The sequence below is a fragment of the Lynx canadensis genome, chromosome F1 (genome assembly GCF_007474595.2).
Source record: "Lynx canadensis isolate LIC74 chromosome F1, mLynCan4.pri.v2, whole genome shotgun sequence".
In the NCBI taxonomy this organism is placed as follows: Eukaryota; Metazoa; Chordata; class Mammalia; order Carnivora; family Felidae; genus Lynx; species Lynx canadensis.
This window is the reverse complement of record NC_044319.2, coordinates 34835864-34861101: the sequence shown is the minus strand read 5'-3', so window position 1 is coordinate 34861101 and position 25238 is coordinate 34835864. Positions and strand designations below refer to the sequence as shown.

Below are 25238 nucleotides of genomic sequence, written 5' to 3'. Positions count from 1 at the left end.
GTTAGTTTCCGTCTGCCCGTTCTAGTCCGTTTACTGAGGCAGGGCCTACACCTGCGTTTTCCAGTTCCATCGTCCGTAGTCCCGTGTGGCTACTGTGGACTTGAACGTGGCTGGTCCTGCGTAAGTTGTGCTTATAAAACACACGCCGGACTCTAAAGACTCAGTACACATCAAATGTAAAATAACATGCGTGTTCAGTTAAGCAAAATACATTAAAATTAATTTTGCTTGCTTCTTTTACTTTTTTAATGTGGCTTCTAGAAGATGTAAAATTACCTGTGTGTCTCATAGTGTATTTCTTTGGATGGCACTGGACTAGAATAATCGATTTTAGAGGTCTACTGCCACCATAAAATTGTGATGTAAATTTCAGTTATTTAGGAGAATCTCTTACCAAAACGCATGGCTTCCGTGACGGTGAGGGCTAAATGGGGCATGATTGAACTTGAGCACTGGTGGAATCGTTCTCCCTTTAAACATTTCATTTCAGAGCCAGATTTAAAATGTTGGTATTAGGAAAATAAGTGTTTCTCTCCACTAGCCCTCATTTTAACTTAAATGGGAAAATATTTACAAAGTACTTCATATCGCACTGTTCTGTTGTTTCGAAGAGAATCAAAAATGTAATACAGGGATAGAAGGGTTTCTAGACTGGCAGTAGCCGCACATTCGAAATCGTTCCTAAAAAACCATTTATTTCCCAGTCCTGGCACCCCTGCAGTTTTTTGTTTGAACTGTGGATTTTCTACATAGGCTTTGGAATTGATTTTATGTTGCTCTCTGATACTGTCTTTTTTTACCTCGCCTTCTAGGAAAACAGAAGTTAGCGCCTCATACAGCACTTACCAGGATAAATCCACTTCGCCATCAGAGTCCACGCAGTAAACGGTTTCCACACAGTGCATCTTCTGATTCTTTTAGAATGTTGACATCGATGGTAAATTCATATAGCCTCTATGGAAAACATACACGCCTTCCTCAAAAAACTAAAAACCAAACCAACGAATGATTTAGCAGTTCCACTTGCTGGCATATATCCAAAGGAAACAAACAAACAAACAAAAACACTGCAGCTCTCTGTTCTCTGCAGCATTATTTACAACGGCCACCACACGGATGCCAACCTAAGTGCCCCTGGACAGATGAATCGTTAAAAGAAAACATGGTATCCAAATACGGTGGCATACTGTCCAGCCATAAAAAAGGAAGGAAATCTTGCTGTTGGCCACAAAATGCATGGACCTTCAGGCATTTTGCTAAGTGAAATGAGGTCGAACAAAGACAAAATACTGTATGATCTCATTTGTAGAATCTAAAAGGAAAAAAAAAAAAAAATCCCAGAAAACAAAAACAAACCCTAGGAACAAATCAGATTGGTGGTTGCTGGGGGGTGGGGGCAGATTTGGCTGAAGGTGGTCAAAAGGGACACACTTCCAGTTCTAAGACTAACGAGTGCTGGGATGTAATTATCGTTCAGTCTGCTGTCAGTAGTATGTTGTATTTTTGGAGAGTTGCTGAGCGGAAGACAAACACTTTTATAATTGAAGTAATGGATGTGAACTAAGTTCATTGTGGTAATCATTTCATAGTATATACATTCTCAAATTATGCTCTACACCTTATACACAATGTTACGTGTCAGTTAATAAAACCAGAAAGGGGGAAAGAAAGGATGTATAAAAACTTTTCCCTAGGGTTTTTTCCCCCACTTCCACGAATGCAACTGTTAATTAAGCCATCGTGCTAGCGTTTTAATGTGCTTTGAATGTACTCACCATCTTTCGATGCTTCTTTGAACCGTATATGCATTTGGGTATGAACATCTGGCTTGTTTCTCCTTAAAATAACACGTGCATTTATAAGGCAACTCAATACAATATCCCCGGTATTTAGGTGCGGAAATTATTTTTTAAAATGAAATTTCCAACTTTAGACAACTGTAGTGCAAAATAAATTACATTTCATTTGTAAAGAAAGTGACAAATCTTTTTTGTAAAAAGATTAATGAGAAGTCTTAAGATTTATTCTCTCAACAACCCTAAAACATGTTTTACATATTGTTCAGTGTAAAAAGTCTTTCAAATATGTGTATGCTACTTTCACCCTTCACATTAAAAAGAGGAACACTGAAAATTGGGATTTTGAACAAGTTTGACTTCCTTAACTGAGAATATTATCAGAAAACAAAGTAAATAGGGTTGAATTCTATATGTTTTTTAACTATTTGTAATTTCTTGGTGACTTCCAGAAGCTAGAAAGTTTATGGCCTTTGTTCTTCACTTTTTCAAACGTCAGTAAACAGTCAGAGAAGTCAGTTAGGAATTCAGAATCTGTTGGAAACTCCTGTACAACTTTAGAGAGTTCTCACACTCATAAAAGGAATGGCAGCTGGGGGTACAGAGTGAACCTGTGGCCTATAATTTTCTCTAAGAAGATTCTGCTCTTTAATAAAATTAGATTCCACTCTAAATCCCAGCAATGGGTGATTTTCTCCCTGTACTTGAATAAGACGATGCCTTTAAACAACGTCATGTAAAAGTAGTGACTTTGGCAGGAATATCTCCATCTGATAACCTCAGGTTGTATCAGAATCTTAGTTCTTATGTGCATCTCACCTTAACTGCTAAAATTCAGCAGTTTTTCAGCCACATTATTTCAAGAAAGGAAACTGTCCGCTATTGGCCGAACAAAGGGACAGAGAAAGCAAACAGCTGCAGTGGCACCTGGGGCTCAGGTGGCACTGACCGTGACCTGAGTCCTTACACCAGGCAGAGTCTCTGAGATAAGCCACTGGGCAGAGAGGAGGGACGGCCACTCACATTCAGAGTACGGTTTTACAAATTTTGTTTTGCACTTTCATAGTTAGTAGCAGAAGTTAGGCCAAAGAAACGCTGCCTTGAGAAGGACATGATTGGGAATCATGTTTTACAAGTATTGTTTTATGGATAAAGCATGTTTATGATGCACTGTAAGTGTCCCCTCCCTGAGGGATCGGTGAGGTACTTTGGGAAGATACGCTTGAGCAGAAAGAAACAGGAATTTTGAATTAAGTACAGAGTTGAAGTTTTACTATACCCATTTTCACATACTTTTCAGGGATGTAGCACTTGCTCAGAAACAAGAGATGGCTGTACTGTTGATTTTTAACAAGCCCAGTTGACTCTTTTGCAACCAAAGATTGTTATGCTATTTTCCAAAAAAATTGTTATGTTATTGTTACATTGTTTTTCCAAAACAGACTTTTATACTAGTTTCTGCTTCAAATTTATTTTTTTTATTTTGTATATTTATACAAAATTGCTCTCGATATGTAAATATAAATTTTGTTTTTCAAATAATGGCAATTATATATGCCATTATATACATTTATATATATGGGATAAAATGAAAAGTTTCTCTAATGACGTGGAAAGCAGCATATGTGAAAGGTTGCTAAAACCGGAAGAATGTATTTGCAGTGAAATGAGAAGTCCCGTGGCGGGGGGGGGGGGGGGGGTCTTTATTGTTCATATTTTGAAAATGGGATCTTCAAGTGTGAAAAATAAAATCCAAGATTGGGAGAATGTTCATTTGTGACGATGCGTTCATTTCCAGTGTGTTTTAGCTCAGAGCAGAGCATGCTTGTACTTGGCCTGACTTCTCTACGCATTCCACTGCAGCCCCTCACATTGCAGAGCCTTGAATGTGTCCAGGCTCCTCGCCCAGCCCGTCCTGGGCCTCTCCTGCTCAGAGGTGTTCAGTCACAGGCGCACAGCGTCAAGTGCAAGGTTTCTCGCAGGCACCCTGAAGCTTTCTACAATTAAATCCCAACTTCTCTTCCGAAGACTTCTCCATTTCTTCAAAGAACCTATTGTCCGTCGAGCGGACCGTCTGCCCCACGTGCTGGGCTGTGTTCCTGGTTCACTGTCGCCTGTAGCACTTCTAGTCCTGGCCGGGTCCTGGACATCTTCCCCAAGGCTCAGCTCCTACTGCCCATTCCGTGAAGCTTCTCCCGACTTGCCCAGCTCTTAGAGCCTTTGTGATGTTACCGAACCTTGAGTTAACCGGGTGTCTATATGCCTGTATCTGGTGGCAGATATACCTTCCACATCACGTCAGTGCGTGGGTATGATTAAGTGCTTACAAACCCAAGCCCCAATGATGAAAGTAGAAAGCTTGATTTGTGTAATAACAGGGTTTGCTTTTGTTTACACAAAAAGTTTTCTTGGTCTTTTTTGCAGATTCGAATTAAATCAGATTGCTACATGTCTGAGATCAGGCCTCAGTGTTCTGAACCATGTTGCACATGGAATCACGGGGCATTTTACCCATGCCTGGGTCCCACCCCTCTTGGATTTCTTATGTAACTGATCTGGGATGTGGCCTGCCTGGGCATAGGGATTTTCCCAGCTTCCCAAGTGATTCTAATATGCAGCTAAGGCTGAGAACTTCTGCATTAGTGACTTACAAGTTTATAATGACACAGCCTTATATTTACAAAAGAAAATTGAGGTTTTATTCATTCAACATACTTAATAAATCCGAAAACGTCTAAGACTTAAAATCATGGTCTTGTTGCATGGCTAACAAGGCTCTGGTTTAAGAAAAAAACAAAAGCAATCTTTACAATATCAACATTTGATGTAAATTAGGTTCTCTATAAAATTTTTTTTTAACCTTTATTTATTTTTGAGACAGAGAGAGACAGAGCATGAATGGGGGAGGGTCAGAGAGAGAGGGAGACACAGAATCCAAAACAGGCTCCAGGCTCTGAGCTGTCAGCACAGAGCCCGACGCGGGGCTCGAACTCACGGACTGCGAGATCATGACCTGAGCCGAAGTCGGACGCTTAACTAACTGAGCCACCCAGGCGCCCCAATTAGGTTCTCTATAAATGAAATTAAATTTTATTGGGCTTTAATTTGAAACCACACCTTATTTTTTAAATTATCATAAAATATACAGGGAGAAGTAACAAAAAGTCTTTTGTAGGAATGCTTAGGAGGGTAGGGCAGAATTGCACTGTTAAGGAATATGCTTGGTTTAAGGACAACAGGCAACTTCAGTATTCTAAAATTTAGTGATGCCTGCCAACTAGCTGCAACCAAGAATGAACTTTCCTTGCGTATTTTAAATATTTGCATATTTCCACTAAAGAGCAGGATTTAACATAGTCTACTGACTTCCAGAAATGATGCAAAAATCAAGTGCCTGTGCACCATCTATTTTTTAATTTTTTTTTTTTTTTTTTTTGTCCTAACTGATGTTGCTTTCATCATTTCCAGGTTCATTTTAGAAAAGGTTGCACTAAACTGAAGCCTTCAGCCTTTGCATGACGGGGCACTGCTGCCCTCCTGTGGCCTTCCCGGGCATTGACAGTCCCAAAGTCCTTCCAACTTTGTCATCGTTCAGAGGCTCCGACCATTGCGGTGATTCCCAGAAGCCGTTTTTAATTTCATGTTGTATCCAGTATTAACTAGGTCTTTTCTGCTTTCCTTCTGTGAAATTACCATTCTAAAAGGGCTTAACTCTGCCCCTCGTTGCTTAAATATGGGAGAAATCCAATACTGGGGTCTGTGGTCAATAGCATCTTCCTTCCCTCTCAGTTCCGTACCTGAAGGTAAATCACCACAAGTATAGATCGCATGGAGAAAGTTCCCCACTCTGATTCCTGACTTGCTACCCCAAGAACATTTGCAGCTGGGTAGTAAAACTGATGTTCGCACAAGCTACTTACGTTAACATCATTTATCTCCCTTACGCAGCTTTTAAAAACTTGAACCATTTTCTGTGGCCGTGGCAAGCCTTGTGCCGATCTATGGAAATCAAGCAAGAGTTCTACCATCCTGGTGCTTAGGGCTGGTGGCTTCAGTGAGAATCTGGAAACCACCATTGTTTAGATGACAGTTATGGTGTTTGGGAAAATGGTCAACTGGTCACCCAGCACCACCTGAAAAGGCTCCCAGGAAAACACCCCTTCCATTTGTAATCGATGTTCATTATTGGAGAATTCCTGGTGTAGGACCCCATGGGACTGCGCTTCAATTTCGTGTGTAGTAAGTCTTTTTGAAATGCAGATTCTGATTCCTAGGTCCCAGGTGGGGCCAGGGTTCAGCATTTCCATGAGTTCTACCTACTGCCATTTGTGGTAGGCTAATGGCCTCCAGAGATTTCAGAGTCCTAACACCTGACACCTGTGAGTGTCACCTCTCTGGCCGAGGGTCTTTGCAGATGGGATCTTGGGTGGGGCCCTGAATGTAATCACAAGGTTCCCTAGAAGGGAAGGCCGGGGGGGACCTGACTGCAGCACAAGGAGGCGTGACCCGGAAGCAGAATGTTCTGCTGTTGGCCGTCAGGATGGAGGCAGGGGCCGCAAGCCAAAGGACGCAGCTCTAGAAGTGGGGAAAGGCAAGTAAATGGTTTTTTCTAGGACCTCTGGAGGGAGACCGGCCCTGCCAATGCTTTCATTTCAGCCTAGTGAAATGATATCACACTTTTGATAACTAAACTAAAATAAATGATGTGTTTTTTATTTTAGTTCCAGAACTAAAATAAATGATGTGTTTTTTTGTTTTTGTTGTAGAGAATGTATGTAAACGGGGTAGAGGAACGGCGGGGAGAGAGAGAATCTTAAGCAGCCTTCATCCATAATGAGCGTGGACTCTGGGGCTTGATTCCGGGACCCCAGGGTCACAAGCCAAAATCAAGAGTCAAATGCTTAACCAACTGAGCCACCCAGCTCCTGTGTGGTAAGACAATCACTGTGTGAATGTGTCCCACGAAAATCCCGTTAAAGTCCTGACCCCCAATGTGATAGTATTAGGAGGTGGGGCCTTTGGGAAGGGATTAGGTCATGAACGGGTTTAGTGCCCTAATAAGAAGAGGTCCAAGAGAGTTCCCTCAGGCCCTCTGCCCTGGGAACGCACAGCCAGAAGGCACTGTCTTTGAACCAGAAAGCTGACTCTCACCCGACACTGAATCTGCCAGCGCCTTGATCTTGGACTTCCCAGCATCCAAAACAGAAATATCTGTTGTTTATAAACTGCCCAGTCTAGTATTTTCTGACAGCAGCCCGAGGGGACTAAGACCAACACCAAGTTGTGGGACTTGTTACAGAACATGAATACACCCTTGCTAGGGGTCCTCCCACCGCAATTGGAGTAGAAAGCCTTTTAGAACAAGACCACAGGGGAGCGGCTCTCACCCGTTGCTGCCAATCAGAATCATCTGGAAAAACCTTAGAACAAAAATGTAAGCTCCTAAAACAGTATAACCAGAACCCGTACAGGTGGGCCTGAAGTATCACTAATTCAAAGGCTACTTGGGTGAATCTAACTGTAGGACACTACTGGGTTAGTATAAACCCAAAGTATGACTTGTGTTCAAGGAATGTTCTTAACCTTACCCCAAATATGGACGCCCTAGTCTGCTAGGTAGCCCCTAAAACATCCACCAGCTTCTCGTTGCAGGCCAGGCCAACATCTTCCATGAATTACCAGTTTCAAGACTTAAAACATTCTGTTTTACCTCAGTTGGTCAAGTTGGATTTGTGTCATATTAATTCACCTGCACTCATTTTCACAGACGGGAATTAGTCGCCAGTTTCCAACTTGCATGAGGCTTAGATCCAATCCTCCCTCTACACCTAGACACCTACAGCTAAAGATGTGGTAAAACTGAGGTGATGGGGACCCATGCCTGACACGGCATTTCCTATCTAGGTCGATAGCGTGGCCTTAAAAACAGATTCAAGATGTCTCCAGGAGAGGGACGCCTGGGTGCTTCAGTCGGTCGAGCATCTGACTTTGGCTCAGGTCATGATCTCACAGTTCGTGGTTCGAGCCCCACAGTGGGCTCTGTGCTGTCAGCATGGAGCCCGCTCCGGACTGTCTGTCCCCCCACCCCCCGCCCCGCACCTTTCCTGCTCACTCTCTCTCAAAAATAAACAAAACAAAAAGTCTCCAGAAGAAACATTCTGCTCACTAATTTGTTATGAAAACCCAACCTGGAATGGCAATTTTAAGTAAAGGGCTGTCAGCATCTAGACGAATAAAGTAAAATAATCCTGTGTGAGAGGCACCACAGCTATGCGTGCACTTTGCTTCTCGTGACCTAGCACTCGGTGGCAGCACGAGGGACCCCCTTTTCGGAAAAGACGTCTCAGGTCACTGTTTCTGTGCTTTGATACTAAACCCGGTCTTCCGGCACTTCCAGCACTTGGGTGGCCGGAATCAGCATAACCCGAGGGCAGAATCCTTGGTGCAACTCTGAGGTTGGAGCTTGGGACTCGGTAGGGGAATCAAAAGTAGGCTCAACACGCTACAACTGGGCCAAAGCTGTTAGACCCACAGGTCCTACTGTACCTAGCGCGGCCAGGGAGGGAATAAAACCATCGCCACCATCATATCCTGGGGATGAGAACATGGATTCTTCAATCAACAGCCCGAAATAGCATTGCAGCTGCAGGGAGGGGGTGCGTCACCCTCCCTGGGCAGTCTTCCCAGCAGATGCTTCACCACCACCCCCCACCCCCACCCGCCAGGCAGGGCAGCCATCTGGGGGACGTGAACTTAGAAAAGCTTCCCAGGTGCTAGAGGTGCGACCACTTACGGAGAGCCGCTGGCATGAAGTACCATAGGTAGCTAGTAGCTGGCCGCATGTGTCTTGTGCAAAATGCTCACTCAAGGGGCCACAGCCCTCCTACCTGAAGATTCCCCAGGCTTAATCCCCCATGAAGTAAAATCTGGCTAATTGCTGAATACCTTCACGGAACTGGCTCACCCTGTCTTCAACGGTGATAGAAACGAAGAACCAAAAAGTAGATCTCCTGCACTTTTTTAAGTTTATTTTGAGAGAGAGGGAGAGGGAGAGGGAGAGGGAGGGGAGAAGCTCAAGCAGGCTCTGCACTGTCAGCACACAGTCTGACTTGGGGCTCGAACTCCCAAATCGTGAGATCATGACCTGACCCGAAATCAACAATCGGATGGTTAACCAACGGAGCCACCCAGGTACCCCCTCCTGCGTCTTTTATAAAGCAGCTGAAATCATCAGGCTGCTCCCCTTTACCAGCCATGTGGCAGTATGTTCGGTTGTGCAAAAGCTTCCGGAAGGAACACCGACCGCAGAGGGGCCAGGGCTGCCTGCAGCCCATTCGGAACCAGCCTCAGTTTCCCCTTCAAAAAGGAGCATCCCTCAGCCCAGGCTTGAACATTTCTCTTTTCCGTGATCTTTTCTCTCATTTTATTTCTTGGCTCACAGGACCTCATTCTTATCTTAACGGGCTTCGTTTTTAACGTGTGTCTGCCGTAACCTCCTCCAGTTCTTTAGGAAGTAGGTAAGTCTGCATAGCAAGTTAACATTTGCAGGACCCCACTTCTCATGGCATTACGAACAGAGAATGATCAAATGAAAAACAAAGACATGATTGAAGAGAGTAAAATATTTATTCAGGTCAAGATGCATGAATAGACTCTTAACAGAAAGAGAATTCAACAGCAGCCATTTACAGAATACACAGCATTGCCACATTTTAGCAAACTGCGACTGAGGACATCAGATAGGTTACAGCGATTTGTTTGTAAAACTGCATTCAATTCTCTCTTACCTCCGCAATAATGTATCATTAATGCAGTGAAAGAAGTTAGTGAAAAAAGCGTGATCGTCCTTCCCCACCTTCTGCCCATCCGTCTTCCGGGAGACCACGTCTTCCAGGAGAACAGAGGCTGTTGCTCACCAGACTTGGCGTGAGGTTTCGAGGCTGCTGCTTTTCCCCCTACATCATAACCGATTTCAAATGGTGCTAGACAAAAACAGACTCTGAACACCAGGAGAAATCGGTCAGCCTGTGTAAGAGATGGGTCCGGTGGTGCTCCCGGGGGTCCGGCACTTGACCGTGCAGGTGGCAAGTCTGATTCCAGCCGCACTGCAAGTGCAGCTGGGTGTTCCGGGGCCTCTAGGAGCGGGTGCAACGCCGATGGGGATGGAACCGTCCTCCAGGCACACAGCCTCGCCCCTCCCCCGCTACAATCGAGTACCGGAGGAGCCGGCATCGCCTGGTCCCCGCGGTCAGAGGCCCTACGGACAGGTGAACGCCCGGTGGTGCTCCCAGGTGCTACAACCAGGCATCACCTCGGCCCCCTGCTCCAGCTCGGAGTTTCTTTGAAACACAAACACCCTCCCCGCACGGCCGCCCCTCCACAACCCGCAACGGACATACGCTGCGGCGCACTTTTCCTTTTCAAGTTCTTCCTCTCTTGGACCGGCTCAGGCGGCAGAAGGAGGGGCTCTGTCCCACCAGCGAGAGCTCCTCTGCAGGTGGCCCTTTGCTGCGCCGCAATTCTTACTCCTAAAACACTGATTTCAAATGGTGCTAGATACAAAGATGGAAAAATCTAAGCCACCATGTGAAACCAGCTTCCAGAAGAAGAGGATCTCATTGAAGAAAGAAGGAAGACACAACCGGAAGACCCAGGTGCTGCCCTGTCTTCTTGCAGTTCCACTTGGGGCGGAACATCGCGGTCCGTGAGAGAGGCACAGAGCGGACCTAGCCGGGGAAGCTCAAGGAATGTGAAAGTCGCGGCTGACGCGTCACACAGACGGTAGCAATACAAAACTCATGGAGCCTAGTTGACCCTGGACAACCAGTCCTAACAGTTTATTACACATGTGATGGAGGGAAGTATCCCAGAGCTATTATGAAAACGCGTGAACGTTTTCATTAGCATCGCCCCCTGCTCTCGAAAACATCTCACAGCACGCAGTGTCTTCTGATACTATGTCACGTCATCAGGAAACAAGCGTCCTATCTGCCTAGGAGGTTCGAGCCAGGTGAGTTTCACCTGCTCGGGGGCAACTCCTGATGCGCCCTATTCAGGAAGAGCCTGGGGTCCACCTTCCCAGCCTCAAGTAAGGGTCACAACGTTAGCAATCTTTGTTTAACCTCTGCTGTGACACGCACACAAAAATGTCGTGTCCTGAAGCGGTGTTAAGTAGATAATCCTCTAACACAAGGACCGAGTTTTGTGCTGTTTTCAAAAATGTGTCTGAAAATAAGATTTGCATCCTGTGTTCAAATTAGATTTCCCATCTCCTCAACGTGTCGGGTTTTTTGTTTGTTTGTTTGCTTTTGTTTCGGTCATCGGAAGCTGAGAAAACAGGTCTGTATCTCCTGGGATGCCACAACTAAGGAAAGAGGAGACAGAGTAGAATCTGGATCTTTCGGGCTGTCGACCAGCTCTGAAGGCTTCCAGATCCAGGCCTGTATTTATTGTGGCTCCCGGAAATAACAGCATGTGCCGCTGCAGGCAGGAGAAGGAAATAAAATTTGAACACTGAGGTGTGCTTTGTAATTGGGTCGGTCTTGTGAAGCAAGCAGTATTCCCGCGCCCGCAGGAGAAACTGCTCCTTCGTGTAGTTCGGTGACTCGCCACGGTCACGTGACTACTACGTGGTAGAGAGCCCCCAAGTCTAACTCCAGAGTCTGTGTTCCTGCCCCTCTGTCCACTGCACCTGCTCCACGGCTGGTCTATCATCTCATTCTGTTCTTGAACTCAATTGTGAGCAAGGGTGGGGTGGGGGGGAGTCCTAGGCAAGGTTTCTGCGTGGCCGTGGATGTGACTGACTGCACAACAGGTTTAACCTGGTGGAGATGGGAGCCCAGCTGGTCCCGTGAGGGGCCCGGTGCCCCCAGCTGGCTCGCCCACTCCTCCTGCCCCTCTGGAGCCTCTGTGCTCTCCTAGGGCGTAGCTGCGGTTGGGGGAGGCGTTGGAGATGAACCACCAGCAATGGCTGTGCTGGACTCTGGATTCTGACCCCAGCACTGGGCTCCGAGCCCAGGGGCTCTGCGAGGCCCCAGCCACTGAGGGAGGAGCTGGGCAGCGGCTCTGACACAGGGCACCTGCAGTCAACAGCTGGGCCCCGCGACACAGGTTAACTTCCAGGGTTTTAAGGTCAGGAAGTAAGTGGTAAATGAGAGTCATTTCTGTGGGGTCCTATAAAACGAGGGGGTTGGAGATCTACCTTTGCTACTTCTCAGCTTTTTTGCTTTTTACTCCAGCCAAACTCTTCCTCCTTAGTAACCCCCGACTGCCAGTATCCACAAAACCTTTCCCAAGGTATTGTCACACAGGTGTCTTTCAGTGATCCAGACAGCCTCCTTCCTCCCCTAGCAGGCCTCTGTGTACACCATTCCCTCTTTCTGGAACATTCTCTGTCGTCCACTCTCCCAGGGCTACCACCCCATCAACCCTCTCCCAGGTGACGCAGGTCGCCTGAAGCTTTCCCCAGGTGAGCCAGGTGTTGGGTTACGCCCTCTCACAGCACCTAGTTCTTGTCCTTCAGGACGCACGTACGTCACGTGGTCATCAGGGGGATTCATTACAGTCTCTCCCGCTACCCAGGAAGCATCGGCCCTGAGTTCAGAGGGGGAGTGGCAACCGTCACTGAGGGAACCGAGGGCCATGAACCAGGGTCTGGGCCCCCAGACCGAGGTCTACAACACTCAGTTCTCTGGAGGAAGAGAGAAATCATTCACAACACATGAACATAAACACCGTAAGACAAGAAAAGGCGGGGCGTGCGGGGGTGGGGGTGGGGTAAGTAATCCTAGTACCAACACCTTCTGCCCTCCCAACCCCACTGAACAGGAGTCTGCTCGGGTCTCAGCCCTCCCAGGGGAACCAGGCTTTTCTGGCAAAAGTCCATCGAGCAAGGATGCACTTACCTGAAGCTAGCTGGTGTTTCTGTTCCCTTGTTGGACGGGGCCAGGTGGTCTAATGGGGGCTGGAGGCCCCAGCCTGCTAGGGCTCTGCTGTCAAAGGCGGACGGTGTGATCGTCCCAGCCTGGCCCAACAGTCCCACGCACACGGGCCAGTGGGAAGGGTCTGGTGCGCTGTCGGGGAAGGGAGACCGCCCAGCCAGAGAGCTGGGTACGCCACCACGCAGGGAGAAGGTCTGGGAAGCACGGTGCAGCCTCCGTCCATTTCTGTGCAGACGTTCTATTTGGAGGGTTTTCCACCCCCTCATGCCTAGACACTCCTCTGCCCGGGCAGCGACCGAGGGTGGAGGAAAGGTCACCACACAGTGAATCAGAACACAGGGGCTTTAATTCCTGCGCGGCCCAGACTTGAGAACGGGGGACCCGCACCTCCCTGGAATGGGCCCCAGTTTTTCCAAAACGAGGGAGGGCTCATGCAGACCAGTCTCCGTGCATTCAAATGCTTGAGGGCTGGGGTGGGAAACAGGACAGAGAGGCAGAGACCTCGTGCAGCAGAGGTCCAGTGACCTGGAGAGGCTGTGTTTTGTCTAAAAGCATGTCTGAATCGGACACGTTAAACAAACAAACAAACAAACAAAAACAACGAAAACTCTGTAAGTCAAACAAAAACATCTGAGGGTTAAAGATGATTCACGGGCCATCGGTTTAAAGGGCAGTCTGGAGACTGCAAAGAGAGCTTCTGCTGCGTTCTAGAAATGATGCCGTCTGTGCCTTTTAAAGTCCTAAAAATCCTATGCCAGGCATGGGGTCCAAAAAATAACACGGGATGAAAACGGGAAGGAGAGGAACCCCGGTTTATGAGACCTATAAGCAAACCCGCGGAACGGACAGACACGCACCCCCAGGAACCGAAGGCCGCCAGCTCGTTCAGTGTGTTCAGCTACCACCATGTGTTCAAATCCAGAATGCTGGGAAGGTTCCTGGGAGGCGTCTTCTGCCTCCCTCCCGACCAGGCTGGGTGCTGAGTCACGGCTACTTACATGACTGACGCAAGCTCCAGCCGGCGCGGGGGAGGGGTGCCGGAAGCAGAGCCCAGATCAGGTCTTCCTGCTACCCGGGATGCTGGTTTCCAGGCTCCTGGCAGCGAAGAAGAGTCATCTTGGTGAGAGAGAGGGGCCTGGGGAAGACCCTTTTGAAAATGAGGAAGGTTCTGCACTCCACACGGTCCTTGCCCATTGTATGCATGAGCCGAGAGGCCCGGCCCAGCTTCCTGTCACTCAGCTCCAGGCCAGACCCAGTGTCCTGGACATTTTGTCTTGAGCTGTCAGGGTGGGGGCCTGTTGCCAACTAGCTGTGGTTAATGAATCAGAGGAAAGGGTGATAAAATGTGTATGGGTATGTGCACGGGGGGCAAGGGAGGAGGGAATGGAGGGTGAGGGAGGCAGGAAACATGGAGCTGGCTCTTTCCCTGGCAGCGTGGCCCCCAAAAGAAGGGCGGGGCACCCAGGCATCCCTACACGTCCCAGACCCGGCATCCCGAAGTGAGAATAACACGCTCTAGACCCACCGAGCCCCTCAAATGCCTGTGGAGGTAACAGGGCAGGAGGTCACAGCCTTCTCATATCACATGGGCCCCACGTCAGCAATGCCGGTTTTCCCTGGGGCCGGGGTACCGCGGCCTGAGTTCCCAGGCAGCTGCTTTCCACCCAGTTCAGTTCTCTGTCCCTGCCTCAACACCAGAGAAGACCCGCATCTGGAAATCCTCCAGATTCAGTACAGGCCCAGGCTCGGGATGGCTGGTCGGCTGGCTGGGAGGATGGGATGCCTTGGGGTGCTGTGGGGCGTGGGGGGGGGCAGCAGGGGACAGTGGGGAGCGCAGAGAAGGAGGAGCGATGGAATGAAGAGGGGGGGCCCCCCCACGCTTCCCCAGAGAGAGGCTTCGCTCAGGCAGAGCAGGAGGACGGGCACTGCCCTGAACTGCTTCCCACGAGAGGAAAGCGAGCACGCCTACAGTCCATTACACAAACACAATGCCCACCACACGGTTCACGGGTCCAAACAACCTCGGGCCAAAGGCAGACCACCGCTGCTTCTCACTCTCCCGTCCCAAATCATGTGCTCCACGCAGTGCAGGTGGGCGTGGCAGCGAAACTTCGGTCTCAGGTGAAATCCACTCAGAAGGCTGGGGGGCGATGCCCCAGCGCCCAGCTTGCCTGCTCCCCAGGCGGAGCTGGGTCACCCCGAGCAGCAGACACGGTACCCCACCAGGCACCCCGCTGCCAGGACCCTGTGCCTGCTTGATGCGGGGAGCAAGTCTCTGTCCCCCGAGCCCCTCTGGAGGCTCCAGGGCTCCACAGCTCAGCCCGGCTCCCTCTGGAGGGAGAGCAGGCCACCGGTACGAGTCTGACGGCCTCCTGGGAGCATGGCCTCCGGCAGACACCGGGTAGTGGGACAGACCCACTAACCTCCGAGCGGAGGTTCTCCCGGTAGCTGGGCACACCCCTGGCGGGGCACGTGGACTGGGGCACACCTCGCACCGTGGCTCCACATCTCTAGCTGGGGGCAGGAAGGGGACGCAGAGGGTACGTCCAGAGTCCAAAGCCAACTTGGAACACCTTCCTTGCCTGCTTCCCCTGCAGCCGGCCGGCCGGCCGGTGGCTGTACCTAGGCCAGCCCTGTTCTGTTATCGGGCCTCGGGCCTGGAACAGAGAGTGGTGGGAGGAGGCAGGAGGAGGCAGGACGAGGAGGGAGGGAGGCTGGCGGGGGAGGGGTGGGGGAGGAAGTTTCACAGTCTGGCGCACTCGCATCAGATCAGAGAGAGGGGAACACGTACAACTTCCCCTTTCCAGGCGCTTCTCTGCCCCTGCTTTTGTTTCGGTTCCTTCCCCTCTGGACTGGGGATGGCTGGGCTGGTGGGCTGGGTGGGGGCAGGCGCCCAGGTACCCGGCCAACTGGGCCCTCGCCCGGCTCCGTCCCGGGCCTGGCAGGCTCCCTCGGCCGTTACCCGGCATGCCCTTCTCCTTGTCAGGGAGGCCTCACCCTCTTGTTTTCAAAGTTTTATAACAGTATTGTTTGTTGTCCAGCAGATTAAATTCTTTTGGAGGCTGGAGGGTGGAGGCGGGGGTGTTGAGGGAGAGAGAGAGGAGGGAGAAGAGAGAGGGAGAGAAAATACAAACAACTTCCATTGGGGCCAAAAGATTAAATGAGTTCCTTTTGGAACACAGAGTTCACCTGTCTTGGAGAGAGGCCCGTGGCCAGGAGCGTGTGTCCCCTTCCCGTCTGTCCCCGTCCCTCTCTGTCGCCCTCACCTAAGCAGGGTGACAGGTGTTCTTGGACTTTCAAGGCCACTACTCAGGGTTCGAGCTGAAAAGAAGAAACTGCTAATAATGTTAGGGGTGGGAGATTCATGCCTGAGCAACCCCTTCCCAAAGAGGGGGCATGGCACGGGGTCTGGCTGGTTCCCACAGACACCCTTGATTCCCGTCTATGCCCTACTCCAGAACAAGGTGGAGAAGAGGATTCTGTGGGCAGTGCAAGGATGGCTCCCCTCTGCAGTGAGCCTCTGGCCTGTTCACATTTTAAATAAAAGCAATACATTCAATGATGTCGGAGACACTGAAAAGAACAGTACCCCAAGGAAGTCGTAACACGAATGTGTGGACAAATATTCATGTACACCTAAGGAATGCATGAGAGTGGAAAACAGGAAAGAAAGGAGACAGAAAATCAATATAAAATGAGCATGATCTTACAGACAGGAGGGCCCAGCGAAAAGTCCCCAGCCTGTCAGGCCTTTTGATGCTAAAGCTGCAGACTGAAACACAAAATGATGTATGATTCTCCACACGAAATCAACCCTCATTTAGGCATTAACTGGTTCATGTCAGACTCTGGCGTTACCAGTAAATAGTATGTCCATCTGAATACACACGTGTGTGCCCGTGGGCCTGCCCTGAGATACTCCTTTTCCTTGTCCTACCTTCTTCCCAGCAAACCATGTCTGTCCCTGCCCTTGGCCTTCCCACCAAACTCATTCACATCTCTAGTGCCTATCAAAGGGCCCTAGGCTGGGGGGGTCAGCAAGGGTGGGGAGTGGCAGTGGTACAAAGACAGGATTAGAGCCGCTCGGGGCTCTTTCCTGGCAGCGATGAGGGACAACATGGCTTTCTCCTTTTTTTTATTTGCAAATAATATCAATGCTGTTCGGGTCAGTTCTGGGAATTCTCTCTGCACGAGGGAACAAGGTTAGAGCTCCAGGCCCGATGCTCGTGGGGCCCACCGAGGATAGGCTTGCCTCCACGGCAGAAAGAAAAGATGTGCAATCTGCTCTGGGTCCTGGTACCCGAAGTTCACGCTGTTCCAGGGAGAGCCTCACAGTCCCACACGCTCAGGACCCGAGGGACCTCGACAGGGACATCCAGTCCCTCTTCTGAGATAAAGAAGCTCTGTGTCTCTTTGGGAGCCCTCAGCGAAGAGGCCGCCACAGCCCTCCCTGAAGGCTGGCCTAGATCGCTTCCCAGCTACAGGTCCTGCCATCCTCCTTCCCATCCTCCAGGAGAACAGAAAGATCTGGGTGTGGTGTGACGCATCTTCACACAAAAGTTATCAAAAGCCTTCGCTCCAGCAAAACAATTCTTCTATGGATTCCCCATGGCAGGGCTTCTCTACGAGCCAAGCCTGCATCCGGGGAATACAAACGGACAGACATATGCGTGCTGCCACGCTGTCCGACCCCGATCCTTCAAGAAACGTGCCCGAGGTGAGCCCAACCATCACGAGTTAAGGGTGCCATAAACAAAGACAAGTACTTCTCTCTCCCTTCATACAGGCTCGCTCTGGGTCTCTCTGAATAAAGGCCACTCAGAGGGCCACGCGGCCCAGAAGACACAGTCCAGGCTGTGCCTCAACCCTCCTCATAAAGAGTGGGCTTACGCCCAGTATCCAGGGAACACTGATGCCCAGGCGTTCTCTGATCCACCTTCCCCTCTGTGGGTAAGGCCTACTTTTTCAACTCGATCAGAAAGCAACGTTCAGAGCTGAAGCCACTGGTTCCACCAGCTTACAGAATACATTGGCCAATCCTTCCAGCGGGTGCTGTATGTTAATTAGCCAGCAAACAGATAACGTATACACGATGCACACGCTGGGCAGAAAGCTCTGGGCATACCTTATAAATCTGTTGGAAAAAAAATGCCCCACAATGGGCCTTCATTTCTAAGTGAGCCACTTGGCAGAAACAGGGCTACATGCACATGCCTGAAGTGCCCGACAGATGTGTCGGAACGGTCTAGAGCACCGTATATTCCAGAAGCTTCCAAACGTAGGGAGTCTCACCAGAGACACATGGTGAATGGCTGGCTTCCTGGTCAAGGAGGGCAAGCCAGGTTTCATAAGAACTCCTCGTAAGAGAAGTTGAAACAATCCAAGAACAGGAGAACCTGGGCGGAGGCTCCCTTCCCCATTCGATGCGTAGAAAAGAAACCTGCAACCTACAGAGATCAAGTCGGCTACCCAAGATGCACTCCCCATCCCTGCCCTGCCCCCCTGCTCAGCTAAAGAGCACAACTGAAACCCAAGGAAATGACATCTGGAGTCGGAGGGCCTGGGGGCGGGGGGGGGGGGGGGGCTGCGGTGACCCAAATTAAGCAGGTACAAGAAACCGGACCTCAGCAGGGCTGTCTGAGGCTGAGCTTGAACACCCACGGGGATCCTACCACCGACCCTCACAGGGCTGTGTGAGGACCAAGTGAGCCAGCGAGTCTGAAAAGAGCTGCAAAAACAACACACGGTGTGCATAAGACGTTGGTCACGGATCAGTTCGGCTCCTGCCTGAATCCTGGCCCAAATCCCTGTTTGCCACCCCACCCTGGTGGGGAAGGGGGCAGGCTCACAGCTACGAGTCCCAGCGTAAGTGTCCAGTAAAGCAGCACACGGATCGTGTCTTGAAGGCAAATTGCTAATTTGAAAACCCTGCATTCCATTCGGCGGCCCGCGCAGCACGTGCCCGCAGCCCCAGGGGCTCCTACCCACGCAGCCTTGGAGAAGCGGGGGACGTTGGGGACAGAGGCCGCCATATCCCCGGGCTGGCCTTTCACAACAGCCCACGAGGGTCTGGGGCCTTGAGCTTCCCTGCATGTGTTTTACTTTTGCTACCTTTAAAACAGTGACTCAAGACTGAAAAGCTAAAATGGAACCAAGCGGCTCGGAGATATTTTTGTTTTTGTTTTTTGTTTTTTTTCTCTTGTCTTTTTTTTTTTTTTTTTTTTTTTTTTTAAATAGAAGGGCTTAAACAACCACATGAGAAAAAAATGGCTAAATATAAAGGAAGACTTCCTGACAGCAAGGGGCACAGACCCTGAACAGACGTCTCAGGGAAGGCCCAGGACACGGGACCTGTAGGCCCGTGTTCCCTCAAGGATTCAGGGCCACAAAGGACAGAGCATCTTCCCTAGAGCACGGTGGCATCTCAGGTCAGCCCCTGTGGCACAGCAAAGACCCCCACACTGCCCAGCTCCAGACAGGCCCCTTGGTGGGAGCCAGAGGTCACAATCCCTGTCACTTGGGTGACCTTCCTGAGACACCTTCACGCAATCTCCGGCCCCTTCCCGCTCGCTCCTGAAGAGTTCCTGGAAAACTGTCTCCACCCACCTGCCCTAATTGATGGTGACAGCATCCCTGCAGAAAACAGGACTGTAGCTGTTCTCAGATCCTTCAAGGCCCCTCCCCTCTCCCGTAAGTCAGGCCTGCTCGTTCCCGACCTGAGTTTCTGCTTAAGAAACACCTCCGCGAACACCCAGGTAGCCCCCATGTCAGAGTCGGCAGGCACCTCCCAGAAGATTCTGGTTCAACCCCCTCATCTGATAAATAATGAAAGTGAGTCCCAAAAGGGTAAAGTGAGTAAGATTTTACCACGGGATCCTGGGCCAGAACACGGGACTGTGGAGACTTCTATACCACTCCACAGAACGCCCCCTTTCCCGGAGTTCCCACAACCACACCCCAAGACCCACACCGCACCTTCGTGCAACATCTGCCCCCTGGCAGCAGGTGGCAGTCTCCGAGGTTCAAGTGGGGCAGGCTTCGACCACGGGGCCAGGGAGGGAAGAATCACGTGGCCTGACTCACCATAAGCTTCTACCCTGTAAACAACTCCTGAGCCCTGGAGCCGCACACGCTGGAGACATCCCCTCCCCCATCTCCAGCCACCAACTTGCCTCAACCTCTTTTGGACACAAAACTTGTCCAAGCATCTGGCACAAGGTGACTTCTCCTCCCTCTCCCGCCCCCTGACCCGTCCCTATCGCGATAATCTTGGAACCACGGGTTCTGCCAGGAGAGCCTGAGCTGAGTTCTGTCTCCTGCAGGCACATATTTTACTGGTGACTTGGCGAAGACTTAACCCGAGCGCTCCCCTGTCGGTGTGGACGAGAGAGGGGCACCGTGACGAGGCAGAGAGGCGCCAGCTGCCACCTGGTGAGGGGGGGAGACATTAGGCCAAGAGCAGCCATGGCTAACGGAAAAACCTTCGTTTGCTGGTGACCAACGGCTTGACGTCTACTGCCACCTTGATCCCTGACTCACTGCACGTTCTTGTAAGCTTTGGGGACCTTGGGTGGTTCTTCCAGCTCTTAGGAAAAGAGAGGCATTAGCAACTCTATCAACTTGAACTCTGGGGGCTCCATCAATATGGCTTCCCCAGGTGGTCGAGATCCTTCAGTCTCTCAAATTCCCTCCCCGACCAACATTGGGATCGCTGCTTCTTATGGGTGGGTGTCCCCCTTTGTGTATCTGCATACTTTATATAGTTCCTAATTCCTTTTTTATTATCGTGAACGACCTCTCCCTACACCAGAAAGTACATCCCAGGAGAGCAGAAACTTGGTTTTGTAGAGTTCTGCATCCCCAGCTCCTAGCACACACCCCGCCACGAAGCAGAGACTGGGCGCACACTTGTGGCGTGGGTGTATCTGCCATGCTCAGCCCTGCCTGTTCAGGGACACCAGAAACTAGCTGCCTCTGCCTTGCCCCCCTCCCCCCGAAAGGGATATGGCATGGCTATGGCCAGTGGCTGCCACGTCCCCCCCAGGCACCTGGCCTTTCACACCGGTTTCCGTCAGATCTCCCGGCTGCCTGATCTCTGATGGTCTTAGCTCCCAAAGGTGTCTGACTTCCACCCAAGAGGGCGAAGAAAAAGCACAGGCTTTGGAATCCAAAGTGCCGGGGTTTAAAGCTCAACAATCCCACCTGCCAAGTATGTGACCTTGGTTCAGTGAATTACTACGCACGGCTTCCTTATCTGTTGAAGGGAAGTAATACCTACTTCATGCAGTTGCTCTGAGGATGAAATCAGACCAGCAAAGCAGACGCTTAACGAAAGTCAGTTTCCCTTTCCTGGGACCCTCTGCCGGGACCAAGAGTCCCAATGCCCATCTCATAGCCTCACGCCTCATTACAGACCCTGACCTGGGCTCCACGCACACACAGGCCCATTCCAGGCTGCAGCGGGCACCGCTGGTTGAACGACGGACGCATCCTCCCACCCCACCCCCGCTGCCCTGATCCTGTGGTCAGACGATGCGCGACCACGTCCCCGCGTGCCTCGCTCCATCCTCGTGCCCCTGCTCCTTCCTGCCCAGGCCCGACACTATCGCATCAGGCTGTGCACGGGCCTTGGGGCCTGGAGGTTTTCTCTGGCTTCACCAGCTCACGAGCAGCCTCCTGTGAAAGGAGCCAGCAAGGAATCAAACCCAGCCCAGGCCTTCTTCACAGACACTCCAAGGCCCAGAAAAGCAACGCAAAAGGAGGGCCTCCCACAGACAGCCTGCTAGTGGAAAGGGCAGTATCTCTTTCATATCTCACAGGGAGGCAACGTGCCCAAAACAGTGACCAGCACGAGGTACACATCCTCGCTAAAGCTGTGGCTGCAGCCTCGGAGGCCCTCGTGCCAGGGGACAGAGCCAAGATATGCATTAAACAATTCACGGCCCCGACCGGCTCAGGATTCAGTGGAACAGAGAAGGTGCTGACCAATCAGGTCCCCCGGCGGGGCCCCTCCCCAGCGCCTCCTGGCCAGGCCACACCACCGCAGCTCCGGCACCACCAGCCCTGTTAACCTCTGCTGGACCCCGGATGGAGAGGCCCCACTCTGCCTCCTGGCTCCCAGAGCGCAGGGGTTCAAAGGTTGAGAACCGAGTGCCAGATATGCCCGGTCCCCCTCTCAGGGGACGCCAACTGTGGTGCTAGCTTGGCTGGGGACACGTAATGCCCGTGTCATGGCAGCAGAATCCAGCCCGGTAAGCAGGGAGCAAGGAAGCAGATGACGAACAAAATGAGGAAAATCAACGGGGAAGCACCCACCCCAAGTCTGGAAACGCCAGAGGCCCCGCAGACAACTGCGTCACAAGGAGCAAAATCAACTTTCCCTCCGCTTCCCACTCTGATCTTCCCAGTCCAGCCAAGGGCAGGGCAGGGCTGTGAATGGGAGCAGTGGCCACCCTGAGCCAGGCCCGGGACCACACCACACCATATGGGGGCAGAGGCTCCTGAGCGTGGCCAGCGGCTCCATCTGGCTCCGGCCCGGCAGCCTGCACTGGCCAGACTCTAGCCGACACATCTTGAGGGACTTGGCCAGCTCCTCCTCGTCTCCCCAGCTGCACCAAAGCTGATCTCTCCTCTTTATTCATGTTCCAGGTCCAACACCCCCAGCCATCCCTCCCCACGTTACTGCTGGAGGGGCTGAGACTTGTCAAATTCCTTCAGGGAAGAGAAGAGTCGGGTGTCTCTTCCCAACAGCCTCGGATTCCTCACTCCGGGAGGACCTCAGGCTGCTCACAGCCAGCTCAGCCTCCGGTCAGATGGGGAGGAGAGAAGATAAAACACTGACGGGCAGAATTCACCGGTCCTTCCTGGCCAGTGATGGGAAGGGGGTGGGGAGAGCAGAGGTGGGATCCCACAGGTGCCTCCAGATATCAGCCAAGTGTGCGGTAAAATTACCGGGGACCATCCCTTTTATCTTGAGACCCCAGACAAATCCGCTGTCGGCTAATTCCAACCTGACCCTGCTCGCCCAGAACGTTGCAGGAATGCATTCAATAGGAGATTTCCTGGTAGGCAGCGTGGCAAGCGACTACGGTCTGCTTTCTGAACTGTCTCTAGAATGCGACAGGCCTCCCCAGTTCTGCAGTCCCAACATCATTTTTAATCACCGTTGCTATTACTGTGACCAGCATCAAGTAAGGCAGAGAAAAAACATTTGTACGTCAACAGCCTGTAGATGCTTTGCAATGGTTTACCAGGCCAGGAAATTTTTTTTTTTTTTTTTTTTTTTTAAGGTGAAGGCAATGAGAGCCTAGAGGAAGAGAGTGATTTACTCAAAACAAAAAAACAAACAAAAAAAGCCCCAAAACAAGCCCCATGACACACGCAAGTGGAGAAAGAGCCCTGAAGTCTACTGCCCAGCCCATAGTCTAAACTCCAGGCTACGGCTGCAGACGCAAGCCCCAAGGTGTCCAGAGTCAGAGTGAACATCCACTGGGATACACAAGCAAGGGCACACCCAAGTCCCAGGCAGACTCCCTGCCCCCAACCGGGCTCAAACCCAGAATCTCATGCTGGATGTTGGGGGCCAAGGAGAGTTCCCGGCCAGTCACTGTGGGAGGCCCAACTGCTCTGCTGACTGCCACACCCAGAAACGCGTCCCTGCCATCTCCCACATCCCGGCAGCCGGATCACTGTGGCTGGCCCTTCCCCCAAGTCCTTGCTGGTTACTAACCCCATTCACAGAAAAGCCAGGAGTAGGAGAATGCAAAGAAGAGAGCATTGTTTGGGAGATTGTGAATGGAGACGTTTGAGGATTCCCCACTGACTAAGGAAAACGGTCTCCATGAGAAGGGAAGGGGGCTGGGTGGGGGGGGGTGGGGCCGGAAGCGTCAGCCCACACCTGACTTACCTGAGAGGCTGGGAAGGGGTTAAATCCCATTTTCTTGCTGCATCTGGGTTCCAATAAGCAGCTTGGCGATGATTCACTGACAAGACCGGAACCTGTCACATCAGTCAGCACTCGGTCGGGGTCGCGGAACCACAGAAAATCGGTGGCTCGACAGCACCTACGGGAGGGAGGAGGCAAATATCCAGCCTGCTCTGCCCCGTACCACCCAGCACGAAACGCTCAGTCACCACCCAATTCCTCCAGAGGACGGCTGACTAAAGCCAGATTTCCAGAAACCCCAAACTGGTGGGGGGGGGGGGGGGGGGGCGGTGGTGAGGGCGGCGAGCAGACACAGCTCCCGGATGCCCGTAGCCCAGTCTGCCGTCACATACCCGAAAGAGAATCAAAGGAAGGAGGAGGAAGAGGTAGAGGAGGGCAGGGAAGACAGGAGATCCAAAAGAAGCTCAAGAGGTCAGAAGACCTCCTTGGGCAAAGAAGGCAAACAGGAAACCAAGAAGACATGCGGGAGGCTGGTGGGCGCCATAGGCCACATCGCACACCATCAAGAACCTCCTGGCCCTCATCCCAATCAGACCTTCCGATCTCGCAGCATCTGAAACAGGGAAAAGGAAAGAAAGCTTGGCAGCCCTGAAGCAGACACAGCCACGCGCGCGCGCGCACACACACGCGCACACACACACACACACACAGCCCTTCCTGGAACGAAAGACCCCTTGGAGAAGGCTCACACTCTCTAGGTTCCGGTTCCCTGGGAGAAGGGCTCCTCTCCCGCAGGGGAGGGCAGACATGTCCGATAAGAATTGCTTAGCACAATGCTATATATAGTCTAGGTTCCTAGCGGCCTAGAGATTTGGAGCTAGAACTTGGCAGAGAACCACGCTAGATGCTGGCAAGGACCGTCCTCCCCCAGCCAGCCAGCCGAGAGCCTCACCTCCCCGCTGGGGGCAGTGAGGGCAAGCAGGGCCCTTCCCGTCGGCCCATTAATAACACCGCACTGAGGGACATGGGCTTTAGGCTCCGCTTTAGGGAAAATCGACTTCTCCTGAATGTGAGGGCGATGTGCGGGGGCTGGACACTGGGATCTAGCCTCTCTGCAGCTCTCCAGCCGCACCAGAAAATCCAATCTCTGCTGGAGGATCAGGGGCAGGGGTGCGCGGGGAAAGGAGAAGTCACGGCAGCTGGGTGGGTTCAATGAACATCTATCGCTTCCGATGTGTGACGGAAAACCAGAATGCAGACGAATACTTAGCTGCAGAAAGCCAGGCTGCCAGGCATCTCCTTTTTTCGTTCCAAATAAATGCAAGCCATTCTATTAGGCGGTATGATGGCTGTCTTCTGCACACCAGCTCTGTCCCCAGCTTAGCCTGAGTCTCCAAGAGGCTGTCACCGACTCATGGAGCTCAACTCCTCTGAGTTCTCTGTGGGGAAGAAGTGAAAGGAAGCCAGGTAGGCTCAGCTCTTGGGGCCAGCCAGCCAAGCAATGAATTCTGCAAGCCCCAATCAGGGTTCCATCTGGGGCTAATATGTGGCCCCGGGACCATGGTCTTCAGCTGCTGCTCACTATCCAATGATAGCAACAAGACAAGGCTGTGCCCC

At 51.4% G+C, this 25238-nt stretch overlaps 2 protein-coding genes and 1 long non-coding RNA gene across 12 annotated transcripts in view; 2 read left to right on the top strand and 1 right to left on the bottom strand.

The window, feature by feature from the left end:
- Window positions 1-3156, top strand: part of CD46 (CD46 molecule) — a 37251-nt gene extending 34095 nt beyond the window's left edge. For both annotated transcript variants that reach the window (XM_032591685.1, XM_030301891.2), the window contains one exon: window positions 813-3156. In XM_032591685.1, the coding sequence (XP_032447576.1) occupies window positions 813-885 (73 nt within the window). In that variant the 3' untranslated portion in view covers window positions 886-3156. The remainder of the gene's footprint in view (window positions 1-812) is intronic.
- A 1715-nt stretch (window positions 3157-4871) lies between these two features.
- LOC115505597 lies at window positions 4872-11313 on the top strand. The gene is made up of 3 exons (XR_003966070.1): window positions 4872-6035; window positions 6563-6728; window positions 9238-11313. It is a non-coding gene; the product is annotated as an uncharacterized LOC115505597 (long non-coding RNA).
- LOC115505595 overlaps window positions 9404-25238 on the bottom strand; it is a 25322-nt gene continuing 9487 nt past the window's right edge. For 4 of the 9 annotated variants that reach the window (XM_030303258.1, XM_030303253.1, XM_030303256.1 and 1 more), the window contains one exon: window positions 9404-23799. In XM_030303258.1, coding sequence (XP_030159118.1) covers window positions 17909-18829 — 921 coding nt within the window. In that variant the 5' untranslated portion in view covers window positions 18830-23799 and the 3' untranslated portion in view covers window positions 9404-17908. Of the gene's footprint in view, window positions 25061-25238 lie in introns of all 9 variants that reach the window. The other 5 variants (XR_003966068.1, XR_003966069.1, XM_030303261.1 and 2 more) reach the window with 5 other exon arrangements.